The 17,710-nt window shown below is 40.3% G+C and overlaps 3 protein-coding genes across 3 annotated transcripts; 2 read left to right on the forward strand and 1 right to left on the reverse strand.

The window, feature by feature from the left end:
- Positions 1–33: 33 nt before the first annotated feature.
- Positions 34–9,888, reverse strand: LOC139302397 (E3 ubiquitin-protein ligase AMFR-like). The gene is made up of 14 exons (XM_070926112.1): positions 9,773–9,888; positions 8,914–9,237; positions 8,729–8,821; positions 8,409–8,573; positions 6,171–6,323; positions 5,245–5,285; positions 4,459–4,591; positions 4,225–4,358; positions 3,951–4,061; positions 3,475–3,671; positions 3,193–3,296; positions 2,508–2,642; positions 2,118–2,308; positions 34–1,712 (listed from the first exon to the last, which is right to left on the reverse strand). The coding sequence occupies exons 2-14, from the start codon at positions 9,166–9,168 to the stop codon at positions 1,556–1,558; spliced, it is 1,869 nt and encodes a 622-aa protein (XP_070782213.1). The 5' UTR covers positions 9,169–9,237; positions 9,773–9,888; the 3' UTR covers positions 34–1,555.
- A 1,339-nt stretch (positions 9,889–11,227) lies between these two features.
- Positions 11,228–12,548, forward strand: LOC139285779 (leukotriene B4 receptor 1-like). The gene is made up of 2 exons (XM_070906430.1): positions 11,228–11,249; positions 11,647–12,548. Exons 1-2 carry the CDS (start codon positions 11,228–11,230, stop codon positions 12,546–12,548), a joined length of 924 nt encoding a protein of 307 aa, XP_070762531.1.
- A 1,133-nt stretch (positions 12,549–13,681) lies between these two features.
- Positions 13,682–15,018, forward strand: LOC139288018 (leukotriene B4 receptor 1). Its single transcript, XM_070909256.1, has one exon. It carries the CDS (start codon positions 13,697–13,699, stop codon positions 14,780–14,782), a length of 1,086 nt encoding a protein of 361 aa, XP_070765357.1. The 5' UTR covers positions 13,682–13,696; the 3' UTR covers positions 14,783–15,018.
- Positions 15,019–17,710: the final 2,692 nt, after the last annotated feature.

The raw sequence follows: 17,710 nt of genomic DNA on the forward strand, positions 1-17,710 counted from the left end.
TGAGCGATAAAATAAACACACAATAAAGATCACTTTAGGAACACTTCAGCTTTTAGTGGAAGTTTGTGGGCTGCTCTTTGGGATAAAGTGGAAGGAAACAAAAGCAATAGTCTAGATTCATGCCAAACTCCCCTTGCACTGTAATCACAAAAAATCATACACTTGTAATAAAGACAGTCTCCATCTTTGTGTCCTTCGATATGTCTCAACCAGCTACAGAGTGAAATTTGATAATACCAAAAGTGTTTGAGGGCCCAGTCCATGTTGTACATTGCTGTATACTATTGAAATACGATCTTTGAGCAGAGGATGATTATGTCCCTCGCTGGTATGATTATTGAATTAGCACTCCTCAAAAGTGAGTAGACAAAGGCCGCACAAATAAAACATGTCTTCATAAAGATTCTCAGTCATTCAGGTCACAGAAGTATTAAATCAAAAGCAACTGGATTTGTTGTTAAGTCGTGAAAATAATGTTTTGCTGCTGCCAAAGCCTCTTGAATGAGTGACAAAACATCTTCAAAAGACAACAGGAAGTCCAGCTGTCGTAAACTTAAAACTATTTCTACACATCCTAAAAATTCAAAATGATGGAGATAAATGACCAAGGACACCATTACTCTACTCTATACTTATTCAGAAAGAGCTGTTTGTTATCAGAGTGTAATTTAAGAAAGATTGAAAGGATGACACCAAATGTACTTGTACAAAATATAATACATCCCGTTTCTCAAGGGAAGGGTATTAGAAAATGAAGATTTACATGCCCCCACCCCCAACTCCCCCTTGTTAAATAAGAAAATGCAAACTGTTTGCAATGGGTGATATTACACACTAAATACAGAACCCATGCGGGTCAAAAACACTTTGTTTGCAGCATTATTTTGATAGAAACATTCATATTTGACAGAAAGGCTGAACAATACTAAAGTGACATTATCTTACTCCAAGGTAAGAAATAAAGATTTGCTGTTATTTTGCCTACACTTAATTCACAGTTGAAACTCATAAAATAATAACACACAAATACATCAGATGAGTTTCTTCATTCAGAATATGTCGATTTCCACCTTGAGCAAAACAAATGAAAAAAAAAAAATCTGATGAAAGGAAAACAAACAGGGACCCAAACCGCTTTATCTAATAGTTACACCTTCAAACCCCTCTCATAAAAGACTCTCAATGCAAAACATGCTCATTTTTGACAGCCACTCCCAATCATGGCAGATACTGACTCCTTACTTCCTGAAGCTGGTGGTTGCAATGTGTGGCACGTGAATAAAGGGCAATGCAACCTTGCATTTCATGACTTGCACCCATTAATTTATATAATGCTCCAAATACTCAGTGAGGCAGAGGCCATTCACAGTAGTCCCATCTTATTTAGGCAGCCCAAAACAGTCCAAAGGCCATGTTTGCAATGCTTTTTAACTATTGTTTTGAATAGGTGATGACCATTGACTGTACACCGAATGGGGGGGGAGTTGAAATAGCTCTGTCGGTGCCTCTCGGGATGATGATGTGGTAGACTCTTCTGCTGAAGCCAATCTGTGTATCAGGGTGCAGGGTCCTGTTGATTTTGTATGCGTCTCTCTGCAGCTGCCGCCATGGTTCTACGTCTCAGCACAGTCAAGTTCAATTCTGGAAGAATGTCCTCCTCCAGCCCAGGCAAATCCTCATCCTGGTCCTCTGGGCTCTTGTTCAGATATCTCCTAAAGGGAAGTAATGAACAACACATGATCATGGGAACAGAAAATGCAAGATAATGGGGAAAGAAGGCAACCAGGAATGCCCACTATGAGTGAACAAATGTTTAAAAACACATCCTATTACTACTTCTTAGTTCTGGACCTTTCAGCTAGTGGCCAAGTAAAAAAGGCCTTTAAATATTTTACTTGTCCAGCCTTGGTTTACAGACTGAGACAAACTTATCTCATAAGGACAGGTCTATTTCACTACTTTCACGTACAGCTGAGCTAAGATGCACAATCCAGTGTGATCACACCCCTTACCTCAAAATTAAAAAAAAAAAAAAAAAACAGCAAAAAAAGAAATATATAAAACAGATTAGCACCTCTTCCTATGAGGTAGAAAACTATAACCAGCAGTGTACCAACCTGCGTGCCTGCTGGACCATCTCTTCTTTCCTCTGCTTTAACATCTTCTGCCTCTCCTCAGCCGACTTAGAGAAGCGACCTCCTCTGACCTCCATGTTGTCTGACTCACTGAGGCCTGGCTCGGCTGCTCCACTGGGCCCTTCCTCCGCGTCTGGTGCAGGACTCAACTGTGTAGGGGCACGCTCTATGGCCTGAGGAAGGAACAAAGACAAAATATGTGACAGACTGTTGCATTCTACCTTTCAAGAAAACCACAGGAATGTGATAAACATGAAACAGAGAGCCAGGAAGCACTGATAATGTGTTAAAAGATGTTACAAGGTAAGCCTTTACAGAGGCATCAATGAAATAATTACATTGCTATTAACATTTAACTACCAGTCGACTGACCTGTGTCGGGAAGGGCACCTGGATGCGTCCCTCCAGGATGTTGTCAGTGGTGACCTCCACAGAGCGGGTCAACTGCAAGTCCTGCATCACCAGGTAGGAGGGCACCTGAGGGAACATCTCCTGGACCTGATGGGCCTGATGACCGGTTGGTACATCAAAAGCGAAGAGAGCAATAGATAATTTAGAGAAAGATTGTTGGAGAGAGAGGAGCAGAGCATAAAGTGGAAGTTAAAACTACATTTTTAAGACTGACCCAAGCAGGTCTTAAACATACAGTATAAGTGATTTAGTATGAAACTGTTCAAAATACTTGGAATCTTTTTGTTTAAATATACTTGGCATCTCTTGTAACGGTTTCTGCTAAAAATAAAGAGGTTATCACTCCGTCAACAAGCATTTACCAGGAAGTCAAATATCATGTGAGCAAAGTAATGATGTCAAGAGCACTAGAGCCATGGTACACAACCCAGGAAACATTTTGAGACAATGGACACTCGCAAAAAGCAAGACGGGGAGAGAAGAGTCGCACAAAATGATGGCAGCTTTGGCTTTATGCAAACCATGTCAAAATACTGTCAGTAATTGTCAAGAAAAAAAGATACAATACCTGGCCTCAAATTGCTATCTGTGTGTCATCTCTCATAAAACCAACAAGGATTTCATCAGACTGTAAACATGAACTCACCATGGCCATGAGCTGGGAGTTGTTGGCCTGAGCGATGCCCAAGATATTGGTGGTGTGCATTACTTCCACTGAGAAACTGGGCAGCCAGCTGGCAATGCGAGATCCTGTAAGAGACGTATACTGTGAACACTTGCACATGCCTTCAACATTTGTGACTGTTATGCACCAATATACCAAGGCACATTTCCTTATGTGTGAAAACCTACTTGGCAATGAACCTGTTTCTGATTCAGCTTCTGAGAATATATGGATTTTATAATTCATCGTCACACACAGACTCACCATCAAAGTGGAAGAAGTGATTGTGTTGGTTGATATGTGGTCTAGCATCTGCAGCAGCTCCTACTGGGCCGATGTTGTCTTCCATACCCCCTGCCTGCTGCTGGCCTCTCGCCTGGCCTCCATCACCATTAATGTTCAGGGATGTCCGACATGTTGGGCACGAGGTGTCCTGCTCGAGCCATGAGCGCAAACAAGAGCTGGATACACACACACACACACACACACACACACACACACACCTCACAAATGTTATTATGGCATTTCTCTATATAAAAACTTGACATTCATTTCAAAGCTCAGAAAAAGTCTTCTGTAGCTAAACCTCCGAATCATCTTACTGAAGCTGAGAATCATCACCAAACGGCTTTAACTCAAGGGCAGCAGATAAATATCCAAACAAGGAAAATCACATTACAGAAGCTAAGGACTATTTTGCAGCCCATGCACCGACTGCTGAGTAAAAAAAAACACATTACTTGTGGAAGAGATGGCCGCAGGGTAATTTGCGTGCTGTCAACATGGTATCCCAGCAGATGGCACAATCATCATCATTAGCTGCCAGCTCCTCCGCAGTAGCAACAGCAAATCTGCACAAATTAAGTTCACAGTATGTACAAATAATGATGAAACAAGTAATGATCGATGGGAAATACAAATATTTCATTAGAAATGCTTGAATTAAACAAACAAAGAACCATTAAAATCATGAGGTAAAAAGGAAGGTACAATTGAATCAAAATATATTCTCACCTGGCCTCCATGTTGTTGATGACACGAAGGTAGTTCTTGTGTCGGCGGACACGGCGCTGGACTTCATGGAAGAGATACCGCAGCTGCATGAAGATAACCAAGCTTGCCATGGACAGCCAGATGTTACCAAAAAGCTAATGAGAGATAATGGACAGAAAAGATTAGGGGAGCGAAAAGAGACAGGGACAGACTTCATTTTCATAACAATACATACCAACGCCCTCTGTGTCTTACCAGCATATGGATATGGTGCATGAGGTCCAGAAAGAGCATAGCCAGTTCCATGATGAAGTCTGTGTAGTAGACATATGTACCCTTACTCTCCCAGGTCCCCGGATGGTTCAGATCCCAGAGATGAATGGAGTATCTGAGGGGACATGCACAGCTCTTTCAGGCCATGAAACACAAGCAATATTTAGACAGTATGGTGGATGATGCAACCCTTATCTTGGATGGGGACTGGCAATTCAGACAAAAAGAATGCATGAAACAAAGACGGTGTAAATTTGACGGGAAGACAGAATGTGTAATGAGAGAGAATCAAAGTTCACAATTGTCCTCTGTATTATAGCTTTAAGCCAATATGCTTGGTTAAAAAAAAAAGTGGAAAACACTGTCACCGACACCAACACCGCTGAACTCCTTCTCTCCTAATGTGTAGTAACACAAGTTAAACACAAACCAAGGTAACAAAAAAGCAATTCACTTTTTATTGTTAAAGGTCAGGGCACTTAGTCACCACAAACATTATTTTACTATGTACCAAGCCAGTTTACATGTTTTAGAGTCAAACTAAAGATACTGTAACTATGAGAGCTTCAGCTGATTGGAGTTGTTTCTGCTGCTTGTATAACCCTAACCACCCTCTTTGGAACAAAGAAGCCTTTCACACTGGTGAAATGGAACCAGAGGAAAACAAATGGTGTCGCTAACATAAGCCCCTGATTCTAAATCTGCATAGGCTATGTCATCTGTACTGCTGCAGTGTGTGCACGTGTGCATGTGTAAAAAGGGACTTACCGCATGATGACATGCCCAGTGCGTACAGTCACCAGCAGACACTGAAGAAAGAAGTACAAAGGTGTACATGATGTAATTCTTGTAGTCTACCTCCATATAGAACAATCCAAATGTTTACATTACAGTTGTGACTTTAAAAAAACACTATCACTATCTGAAGGAAATGAGAAAGGAATGTGTTGTGCTTTAAGTGGTACAGTGATCATTTGTTTGTTTATTAGACTAAACCTCTCTTTAAAAACGTATCCCATTGTGGAGGCAGCTTCTATATCAAATAAATAAGTCTTTTTCCACAGCAGACATTTTGACTTGTCATAGAAGAAAAAGCACAGTTGTAACTGATAATATAAGAGATGATTCCAGTGCCCCAGTTAGCCACGCTTGTGAGCCAGCATGCACAACACTGGGGCCCTGGAACTGGCACACCTAAAATAACGATAACAGTGCTTTTCCTGCTCTAATGTCTAATTGTCTGCCATAAGAGAGGTTTGCAGAATTTACAATACGCCAGACAAGGGAAAGAGCTCAAAGTGTCTGAAAATAATTTCATGCAATGGAGGAAGTCCTCCTAACATGAAGAGACATTTTCTGTTGCATGGTATAAGAAAGCAGTGTTTTTGTCCCCATCTTTATTTCACTATTTTAATCAACTGAAAATAAAAATATTTTTTTTGGTTTCTTGCTTAATATGCCAAGAAACTTGGTTTTTAATAAAAAACAGAATAGATACGCAGAACCTGAAACACATTACTGATTTATCCAGCCCTGTTTAATACATAAGCACGTCAAATAAAACATTAAATCTACATGGGCCTAACCAAAAGCTTGAATGATATAAAGAGTCCACAATCATCTGTGGTCAAAATGCCTTTGTCCACACAGCAGGCCTCCATTCATAAAAAAAAGTTGTGGCTCCAGGTTCTCACCTCTGCTGCCATAAAGGAGAGGGTGTGCATGCCATGTGAAGCTCCGAGCAGACCACAGACCACAGCCAGGCCACAGCAGTCCAGCAGCAACGAGACCAGCAGACAAAGCACTCGCACATGGCTGTTCATGGGAGTGGAGGGCGAGAAAGACAACTGTAGGGAACAAAGTGTGGATTATAAGTGGATTTTGCCTCACTTAAAGTTTTTCCCTTTCATTATCTCCTAAGGTTTCTGAGAAGGTTTTCCTTGTCTTCTTAGACCTTGTCATGTGGGTCTATCAAGCCCACTAAGACATTTTATGTGATACTGGGCTATACAAACAAAGTTGACTGGTCGTAATTCATAGTAGATTTCAGTAAGCAAAGGATTTAGGATTTAGTGTTTTGTTTTAATGCTCACAACCTCATAAAATCAAAATCTGCATGTAGGTGTTCATGAAACATGCAGCTGTTGATGGCAAACAGCTAAATGAAATAGAAAAATAATACATTCAAAAAGGGAAATATTCCTGAATAAAAAGAATGAATTCAATCACCACCCTGCAACCCTGCTCACACACACAAACTCACAGCATGTTTTAGTATCAGGCTTAGGTCCATATTTTTCTGTTATTGCATTTCTAATGCAGTAACAGGAAAAAACATGCCTGACCTTCCACATTTTGCACAACCCATTTAAAAATCAATAAACTCCCCACACACAACCCCCAACACATCTATGTACCAGCAAAACATTGCTGTAATGTGACTAGTAACATCGTCTACAGTGAATGGAACACAATTTACCTCATTATGAACATTAACACAGCTGAGCTGAAAACAATAAAACACGATACTTCAATCCTATAAAACTATAATACCACAAGGTTTCCCCAGCACAATGGCAACTCGTGCCGTGCACAACATATCCATCATCTTTAGCAGGTTAACCTACATGTGTGATGTTCACCCCAAAGCTAGAACCCACAGAAACAGGGAGACAGGAAGGAAGACAGCTGGGCTAACACAACTGACAGACTTCAACCTAAAAAGAATGTGCATAAATGCAAATCTACACTAAGCCAGTCAGCATTACATCATAGGCAACCTACCAACTTAATGCTGTTTTAAATGTCATTGCTTGCAAGGAGGTGTTTAAATCTGATATTTTGTTTTCCCCATAATCTGATACAGGGGCATGTCAATGTAGTGACTGAAACTGTATCAGTAGCCTAACAAGCCATTACAGGACCTATTAATAGATCCAGAGCTGAGAAGAGTACAGTTATTCTCAGACTTCTGGGGGACACTCACCACACAACTTAAAAGACCACTTTATTAAGTTGGAAAGTGCATTAATTAGGTTTCGTCAAATGCCAGTTTTTTCAGCTATCTTGCATTTACTCTCTGTAAATAACAAGGCAGCCACAAAGAATGTAGGTCTAGTCCTATCATGTTCACTGTGTAGCACAAATAGGAACAGGTTTCATACAAGGACATTTAGGCCTATCTATTACACCTTATAATATCTTATAGCAAAGAAAAAGACAAAACTTGTTGCAAATGTACAAATTTGTGAATAAGCTCTAGAGTCATTTGTGTTCAATGTATAGATCCCAAAACCAGCTTAATGCCATACTGGCCATTTCAAATGCCTGCATCTACATGGTTTATGACTACAATGTCATAGAAATGTGATAGTCATTTCCTAAAAGTATTGATATACGGTTTCTAACTGACATTTCTAAATGTCCTAACAGATAAGACCTCAAAGAGCTTGGAGGCTCTGCAGCAAAAAAAAAACAAATAATCTCCAGGTACCCATGACAACAGTGTCCTTTAATATGACAAATCTACTTCAGAGGTGAAACACTTTTAAAAGAGCCTTAAGCTCACTAGAAAATTATCCAACTATGACAAATACCAGGTGTTGGCTTATTTCTGACATGATTGTATTAATTAGTTACAATATGATCCATTAAAGTTTCAAGACTTCTGTTTTGTATTTTAAGCTGATAGGTTGGTTGAACATCTGATAAAATATTACTAGTTGTTGGAGCTATTCTTAATATGGATTGGAGAGTTGTGATGCGAGTACATTTGGAAACATAACAGATTCATAACGTCAGTAATTCAATCGTTTTTGTTTATTGTCCTGCCCTAGATTGCCATACATTGTAGTCATAAATCATTTATCAGTTTTGAGGCAATAGAAACAGTGAAAAAAAAAAAAAAGAACAGCGTAGTTTATAATACTTACATATTCAAATCGGTCTTTGCAGAGCTGAACCATGAGGTGGAGAAAGACCAGGGCGGAGAACCACAAACACCACATGACCACCTCCTCCACTGTCTGCACGTTCAACACGCCAAAGATGAAAATGAACTTGTAGAAGATGAAGTTCCAGAATTTATCTTTCAGGTGCTGAGGAATAAACACAGAACAAATTAAAAGCCTTAATTTTCTGACTCAAGTAGAGCTGGATAAACTATTTGGACCTTATTTGAAAGGGTTTAACAACCCCAGGCATGAAAGTAGCATTACTTGTCATCTAAACACTGTTAACGACGCAGACTCACCTGCTTCTCACTGACTCTAAGTGGGCCAAACACCACATACTGAATCATTTTAGCTATCAACATCAAAGAGCAGCAGAATGTGTTGACTAAGACCTAGGGGAGTACAGAGAATAAAGTGACAATTAGTTTCTTGTAAGAACATCATCTTATCAAGCAATGCAAAGTCTAAACTAGATCACACTCACCCATACAAATAGACTGTCAGTGACAAGATACCACAGGACAGTCGTTGCCAATTCTGTGTTACTAATATCATTGTTTAGATGTCCCAGATCCACTTCAGAGGGAGTTGGTGTTTCATCAGTTTCCAAGGCCCCAAACCCCGGGTCCGTCACAGTGGTGTAGGCACTGAAAATGCTGCCAGCAAGTAAAGCCACACTCAGTGCAGTGTAGGTCTGCAGGCTGGGCCATGGAAACCTCTCCAAAAACAGCAGAGGCATTGCAGTGTTTATGGTCCACTTCTCAACTTGTGAAAATTGTGTTTCCCCCGATCCAAGAACTGAAACAACCTGAGGGCAGAAGAGAGTTAACGTAGCTAACGTTAACGCTGGCCAAACATTAACGTAGTTTTGTTACATACATAGCTCCAAAAGTGTTAACATACGATCGTGGCTAATTCGTGTTAATGTGTTGTATCATTTGGGAATGATTTTGAAATAGCCAATGCAAGATTTTCATGCTAGTTTCCATGAAGTTATAAGCCTAGCCTTAGCTGGCCAGACATGTTAGCTAACCTGCTGTCAGTTAGCAAGGGTAACTTCACGTTAGCTCAAAACAGTGGGTAAAGGTGCAAATTATTCCTGAATTGGACTACCATTTATCAAATGTAATAGATTAAATCAGCCAAACAAAATTAACACCGTAGGCCAGCGACCCAGAACTGGCCAACATTAATACCCCAGTAGAGCTAACGCTAAATAAAAGTTCACGCCCCTAACATTAGCTATTTACCTGGCTATGACGTTACCTAATACTAGCTTACTCGTTAGCTAACATTAGCTACGTAGACACCAGACATCAAGCTCGTATTACATCGTCACTTACAGTTTGTCACAAATGTAGTTAACCACAATTTCCAACGTCCTTTGTTGTATTCAGTGCTGTACCTTTAGTGCAACTGCACTGAAAACATCGTAGTTGACAACATCGTCATGTTTATTTCACCGAGCAGGGAGCTGGCTGAGGGGAGGGGAGGTTTCTTCCTCCGCTTCTTCTTCTTCTTCTTTGAGTTTTAACCGCATGTGGTATCCTGAGTGTTGCATTACTGCCATCTTCTGGAGCTAATTGACTCCTACAGTGTCCGGTTTGTCTACCTTTGTTTACCTCTCTCCTTAGGAAGATGACCAAAACTCGTCTACCTTGTCCACTTCCATCATACTGCTGGTCCTGCCCCTGTTGGCCCTAATCTGTTCATTTATTCCATCATGTCCTTTCTCTCTGAAATATATCTCTGTAACTAACAAGCACGTGTTCTACAGTTTCTGTTACCTGACAAAGTAGACAGAGACTGGTTGGATGCTTCCCCATAAACCTAATGTAAAGTGTGCCGTTCAGATTACTGTGTCCTTTTCTTAATCTAGTCACTATCACCTCCTCATTTCTATTCTCTCCCCTATTTCTCACGATACCCATTTTATTTTAAATTGAATGTAAATGTTTTCCCCTAATATCCTGGTCCCAGTGCTGTTGCCACTATTCATTGATTTTGAACAGCTTGTTTGGCTTGTTTGTCCACTCTCTTATTACGCAGAAAGCAATGAAAGTGACCACAGTCTCTCCCACTGGTGGTTTGCCATTTTCTATTTCGGCCTTTACATTTATACGGCCAAAATTACAGGAACCTCTTACCATGTATTGCAGCCTTGCAATAAATATCATGTTGTGAAGCTTCTAATGTTCATTTTTTGCTGAGACTTTGTGAAAGAGGTGTTTTCTCTTTATTGTTTTCAATAATAATGAGAAAACACTCAATTTTACATTTTCTTATTATTTTCGATAATATTAAGAAAATGAAAAATTATTACTTTCCTCAAGAGTAGTAAATGGCAAAATTGAAACTGAAAACATAATCAACTTCTGCAGCTCTACCTTCAGTCTATAATAAGACAATCTCGGAACCCATCGGCTATCGTCTGATATCGATTTCTGCAGATATCTGTTTATATAGATTGATAACAAGATGATTAGTAGATCACAGGGAGACATTGCACTGGTCATTATCATATCAATGGAAGGAGCCTATTAGAAAATTAACAATGCTTCAAACATTTCCTTGACAACACATATAAAACATGATCATTGTGAAAGTTAAAGACAGTGAAGGACAACAGGTTGTATATAAGCCCTGAGCTCTGGAATGATTCTGACTGTCTCAGTGAAAAGGCAAGCGAAGGCAATAATTAACTACTCAAATAGCTGCCATCCATGCAATAGATGGAGTTGACAGAGAGGCCAAACTCAAGGTGTACACGAGCGTTGTTACAAATGCAAATGAAAAAGATGTTGGGGGAGAATAAGGAGAGTAAGGGACAATAAGGACACTAGCTTAGCTTTTCATCTGCCATCTCAGAAATAGTATTATAATTATTATTTTCCATTATGCTTAATGATGTGGTTTTCTCAAGCACAGGTGGCTATAGGATGGTCAGTGTCTGCCGATGGCGATAACCTGTGGAAAAGAGAAAGACATAGCATGCTTATAGGAAAGAACAAGGAAAGAACAACATTTACTGTCTTTGGCATTATTGCTTATTGGCATAGTGACTGTTGCTCAGCAGCCACAGTCTCTTCCTGGGAAGTTTCTTTAGGTAGAAAATGTAGGAAACAAACAAAACAGAAACAAAAACTATTATTAGGAAACTATTGTTTCTGACATGCACTCTCAGCAATGCACATCTAGTAGACTGATCAGTTTCCAGGACCGGGGAACCTTCTGGTGATCTGGACCATCCTGAGACACGTCATGCACTGTTCCCACACTGTGGTGCTCATCCTGCACCTGGCTGCTGCTGACCTGCTGGTCCTCATTACCCTACCTCTATGGATCGACTCCCTGGTACACTCCTGGGTGTTTGGAGAGGCCTTTTGCAGGGTCTTGGTGTACATTGTCAGTGTGTGCATGCTCAGCAGTATCTTCTTCATCACCCTTATGGGTGTGGAGCGCTTTTTAGCCATCTGCCATCCATTTGTAATGATGCGCTGGAAGACCGAGAGCGTTATGAACAGATGTCTTGTAGTTTTGTGGCTCCTTGCTTTACTTCTAGGAGTGCCTGCTTTACTGACCCAGCCTTCGGATGAAAGCGATGGAACTGAGCTGTGTTTTATCAAGGAATTCAGCTTGTCGACTCAAGCGATCATCTTGTTGTGTCTGGAGACTTTGGTGGGCTTTATAGTTCCTTTTGTCATTCTTAGTATCTGTTACTGTCTAGTAGCTGCCCGGCTCAGGAAAATGAGTTTCAACTCCAAACAGAAGTCCATGGTCCTTGTGTATGCTGTGGTGATATCCTTCGCACTGTGCATGTTGCCTTATCACATCATTAACATTATTGATCTGGCTTGCATCCTAGGATCAGGCACAGAACATGAATGTGGTCTTGTCTTTAGCTCTGGTGCCCTTGTTTTCATCAGCAGTTCAGTGAATCCCGTGTTGTACGCCCTCTCTTCGAGGAACTTACAAGGGAGTCTTGAGGAGTCCCGACTGATCAGGCTGTTCCAGGAAATGGCCACTCACACCAACAAACTCAGGGAGCTGGTAGTACAACAGCAGGCTGGCCAGAGGGCAGCAAATACACAGGTACAGCTGATGTCAGACTCTGTGTGAAGAAAACTGAATCCCTGAAACTGTAATGACGGTGTGACATTTGTCTTTTGCAGTTAATTAAAGGACTGTACTTCATTATGAAGGCCTAAATATGATGTAACATTTTGAAAGCCTACACGTGTTTGGATTCATATCAATAACACAAACCAAACCCTCCAACCCATGTTTCACATTTACCCTTGGAAATCAATCCAGGCAGACACATGACTGCAATCTTATTGTTTCTCAATGATGATGATAATTTATTGCTGTATAGTTTAACATTTTGAAACTTTATGTTTTGATACGCTCCTGTATTGTACAATGTGTTTTGTATATTACAATTAATGAGAAGTCTGTTTTGTGACTGAACAAATGTAATTAAATAACCCCTAAATCAATGTTCTTGGAAACTGCTACAATTATTTCATTCTTGTTCATTATTTAAACTTGATAAGTTATATCATTCTGTTTTATTTTGATTGAAGACAGAACAACTTGACTCGATTTCTTGCCTCTTTGGGCAAAATATGCCCTATTGATGGCAGCTTTAAGCTAAAACATATTGCATATGATGGGCTAAAAGTTATTCAAAATTCCTTCAAAACAACATTGTAATATTTCATTCTGAACGTGGAACAATGATTCCCCATAAACCATGTTAACAGATATTCCTTTACAAGAGTGTAAGTGGGAGAAGGGTTGCAAACCCATTTTTCTTCCACTTTAAGTAAAATGCTCACTCACATGAATCAGTTATAGCTCACATCATTTCAGACAGCCCTTCCAAAAACTTTGTCCTTATGTAGATGCTCATTAAATTGCCTCAGATAATGGTTTCCATAGAGTAGTTTCCATAGAGATACCACTCTCTGGTGGGGCATCTGAGATTATTTCATTTTTAAGATTATTTCAATTTCTGTCAGTAGTAGTCCTTTTACTTATTTGAAACTCTTCTAAATCACTTCTTTTAAACTCAAATCTGTGACCTGAGGTAAAAAAAATGGACTTATGACGCATGCATGAATCACCTCGCTGTGTCTCAAATAACCCTGTGAGGAAACCCCTTTCCTGTGCAGTCAATTCTTAAAGGGAAGTGAAGCCTTGCTTGTGCAGCACTTTGTTTTTCTTTTCATGCAGACACCATTGTCAGCACTTACACTCGCAGCATGAACCGCTCAACTGAGCCATCTCCTTCAGAGGAAATGGCCCCTGAGGAGTTTGAAGGCGGGACAGCGGCAGCTTGTGTGATCCTGGGCCTGTCCTTCCTAATAGGAGCTCCAGGGAACCTGCTGGTGATCTGGACCATCCTGAGACACGTCAAGCAGCGTTCCCACACTGTGGTGCTCATCCTGCACCTGGCTGCTGCTGACCTGCTGGTCCTCATCACCCTGCCTCTATGGATCTACTCCCTGGCCCGCTCCTGGGTGTTTGGAGAGGCCTCCTGCAAAGCCATGGTGTTCATGATCAACGCCTGCATGTATAGCAGCGTTTTCCTCATAACCATCATGAGTGTGGAGCGCTTTGTGGCCGTACGTTATCCCTTTGCGTCAGCTGACTGGAAGAAGAAAAAAGCTTTAAATAAAGTTCTGCTGGCCCTGTGGACTGTAGCATTCTTGTTCAGTATACCTGTCATCCCAACTCAGGTTGTAGGGATGGATTCTAGCGGGGAGCACTGCCTGTACCGGTATTACACCTCTGTGACCCAGGAGCTAGTGTGTGTGCTGCTAGAGACACTGGTGGGCTACATAATACCCTTCTCCATCCTCGTGGTCTGCTATGGCTGCCTGTGCAGCCGGATTACTCAGATGACCTTCAAGTCCAAGCGCAAGTCCACAGTCCTGATTGCCAGTGTAGTGGTCGTGTTTGCCATATGTTGGACACCTCATCACATAGGAAACATCCTTTCACTCATCATCCTGGCCACTGAGGACTCCCTCCCTGATGCAGCAAATAATATGGAGAGTTTCAGGAGCACCATGACCTTCATCGCTGGAGCCATGGTCTTCATCAGCAGCACTGTCAACCCCATCCTCTACATGTTCGCAGCTCGCTCCTTCAGGAGCTCCCTGCATGACACCGGCATCCAGAAGCTCTTCCGCCACATCTCCAGCACCTCCCCAGGTGAGGGCAATAGAGAGGTGTCCTTTGTGTCCAAGAGACACAGCAATCAGACCAGCAGTTCTCAGTGTGTGACTGAGTCGAAAGACCAAATGGATATATTAATAAAAATGTGTGAAAATAATCCATCTTGATGTTGAAAATGTATGGAGTGGTGTCTGTGCGGTGTGTCTCCGTGTAGATATTCATGTGTATACTGTATGTATTTGACACATTTTGTAAGAAATTACAACACAGATGAACAGGAAGTCAGAGTGTATGTGTGCCATACTTGTCCAACTCTGTAAATCACCTGTTTTACATGTTTTAAATGATGAACATATATTTATAAATATACTATATATTATGTACTTAGATTTATCCCATATAGTATCCATAAAATAGTACAATAAATAATTGTATATGCATAAGACACATCTCAAGTTCTTGTACAAATAAAGTATTTATTAATTATTTTTGATGATGCCAACTAAAGGAAATTGTATTGATTATGTCAGTTATTCTGTTTAAGATCTTTTTTTAAATTTCCTGTAAGTGTGGGAACATGTTTAGACAGAACACAACTTGCTTTCATCTGGTACTTCTGTGATTGATGGAGAAAAGACTTTAAGAACTTTCCACTCTTGCTGTCTCTTTCTGTGTTGGGAAACTGTCACATCTCTTACGACTATTGTAAAAATGTCTTTCACTCGTGACAAATTAGCTAACAATTTGTCCTGTTATCCCACTATAGACGACAGTCATGCTTTCAACTTCCTCTCCATGAAAAGATTGCAAAATGAAAAACTGCATGTTCCCTTTGTTGAGCAGCAAAAAGCGGAATCACAACTTAACGTTTGTCACAGTCTTATAAAACTCAAATCCACACTTTTAAGTGAGAGATTGCAGTGCCAGCTTATGTTCTGAAATGTTCAAATGCATATGTCAAGTAGAAATGTATAATATACTCTTATCATAGTATTAAGTTTGTCTGTTGACATGACTATACAAAATATATTCTCACAACTGACACGGCCAGTAGATGGCAGTGGCACTGTGTTGTTAATAATGAAGTTTTTACATGATTTCAGTGTGGTGTCATAACAACAATAATATGTTTATTTCACTATCCCATCATTAATTTATCTATCCAGCGAACAGCCATGATGAGATTTTCGTACATCATTCACCACAAACATTCATGACCTGCGTGTGTTGACACTCAGCAGTTAAAGTGAAGGAACTAAGCTCTTCCAGGAAACACTCTTTGTATACATTTTACAAATTTGACCAAATGGTTGATAATAAATATAAGAAGGAATTTGACTTTGCGTCTGACTCAGTAACATTGATTTCACTTTGATAGGACTCAAAACTATTTCAGGCTGACACTAATCTGAATATTCAATAACCATAGCTCGTCTTTTCTGGGCGGCTCAGAGTGGACTGGATGTTGTTCTTAACATACAGGGAAGACAGTTCAAATGTTACGTTTTGGAAGAAAAGGAATAAAAAAAGAAGAATTTAAATTCCATACTAATGATTTCCCCTTGAGGTGTCATTTGTATGTTGTGTTAAATACTAAGAGAGCACATTGTGATAATGAGTTGAATAGAGGGTTGAATAAAGTCGCTGTGACAGCGCTCTTCACCTCTTTGGAGCATTTCATTATTAGTGAGTCAGGATTATTTTAACTGTGACAGTGGAAAGTTACAGAGGGCAAGGAGTGTGACAGAGAAATACGTGTCAGACGAGATCACGCAAGAAAACATAGCTGACCCTGAGACACGCTAGACCTTTTCTCACAGAACGGGGAAGCAGCACGTATGTGAGACAACAACAACGTACCCATTTCCTTTATTATGCGTATATACTCTTTGATCAAATTGACACTTTGTGCTTGTGTGTCTGAATAGTTTATAGGTTTTGTTAAATAATAAAATATTGATGCATAATTAGATACAAAGGTGATAATGATGTAGGCATATATGCCCTTAGTATCTAACATACTGTGACATTCAACATTCACATTAAATTGAACACTTTTTGCCTTCAAAACCAGCCTGGCAGTAATCCTACTGTATGAGCGATCACATTTTTTAACATTCTTTTTATTGATTTTGATTTTCAAAAAGAAAACAACAACAACCACTCAGTACCATATACAGTGGTATACAGAGTATTTGCATAATTGGTCCAGGAAACCACACACAGCATTCACTTAGTCACCAGAGCACAGAAATATTAAACAACGGTCTATTGCCATGCCAAACTACACTTAATTCCTAGAAGATTCAGTGGTTTCTCCAATCTTCTTACAAAAAAATGAGTTCTCCCACCCGTACGGTACATTTTTTGTTTTTTATAATCAGATTACTGTAATCCCTTGACATGTAACCCACACTTCCCCCAGCTAAAAGTAAATCACAGGCCGGGACCTGCCAAAGGGATAACTGAGCCATGAATCTTGGCTATCCCTAAAGTTCACTGAGAAGTGTTGGTTGGCATAACACGCTGTTTTTCCACTGTAGAAGACCTGCAAACACCTCAGACCACATGATACACAACTAATACTGAAGCAAAGTTGTTTTATGGGTACGGTGATGGCACGTACAGGTTGCCTTCTCAATTGAAAAACTCTTTTTTTACCAATTACACCTGCTGAAAGAGAGACTTAGCTTGTCATTTTGGTGCCACAGACGGACAACATGTACAAGCATGCCTACGATGCGATGTTCTTTGCTGTTGTTGTGGGGTAATATCATTATGTGTCTAGGATCTCAGCTGAAGTGTTTCCCAGCGTGTCCTTCAACTGATCAGACTGGTTCAGTTGCAAGAATGATTTCACATAAGAGAGACACTCTTCAGATTGAGGAATTTAAATGAGTGAAAGGAGGTGAAGAGACAAAAAGCTTTGCATTCAGTGCAGTCTGCTGGCCCATAGCAAGCAGAAATGGGAGTGTCAGGAGCAACAAAACATGGCATTCTGGGAACCAGGCCAACGACTAGTGAAAACTCCAGCAGGCCAGTAAGGACCTGTGAAGTTATTGAAAACTGCCCTTTTCAAGCACCATATTTTCTTT

Source organism: Enoplosus armatus, chromosome 1 (assembly GCF_043641665.1).
Source record: "Enoplosus armatus isolate fEnoArm2 chromosome 1, fEnoArm2.hap1, whole genome shotgun sequence".
NCBI classification, from domain to species: domain Eukaryota; kingdom Metazoa; phylum Chordata; class Actinopteri; order Centrarchiformes; family Enoplosidae; genus Enoplosus; species Enoplosus armatus.

Bases quoted from the DNA above. Each gene is read 5' to 3' on its own strand.
- LOC139302397 (XM_070926112.1), bottom strand. From the start codon at position 9,168: ATGCCTCTGCTGTTTTTGGAGAGGTTTCCATGGCCCAGCCTGCAGACC. The intron at 8,574-8,728 runs GTGAGTCTGCGT...TTTATTCCTCAG, and splicing joins TTAGAGTCAGTGAGAAGCAG to CACCTGAAAGATAAATTCTG. The intron at 4,592-5,244 runs GTAAGTCCCTTT...ATGTCCCCTCAG, and splicing joins ACTGGGCATGTCATCATGCG to ATACTCCATTCATCTCTGGG.
- LOC139285779 (XM_070906430.1), top strand. From the start codon at position 11,228: ATGTTGGGGGAGAATAAGGAGA. The intron at 11,250-11,646 runs GTAAGGGACAAT...ATCAGTTTCCAG, and splicing joins GTTGGGGGAGAATAAGGAGA to GACCGGGGAACCTTCTGGTG.
- LOC139288018 (XM_070909256.1), top strand. From the start codon at position 13,697: ATGAACCGCTCAACTGAGCCATCTCCTTCAGAGGAAATGGCCCCTGAG.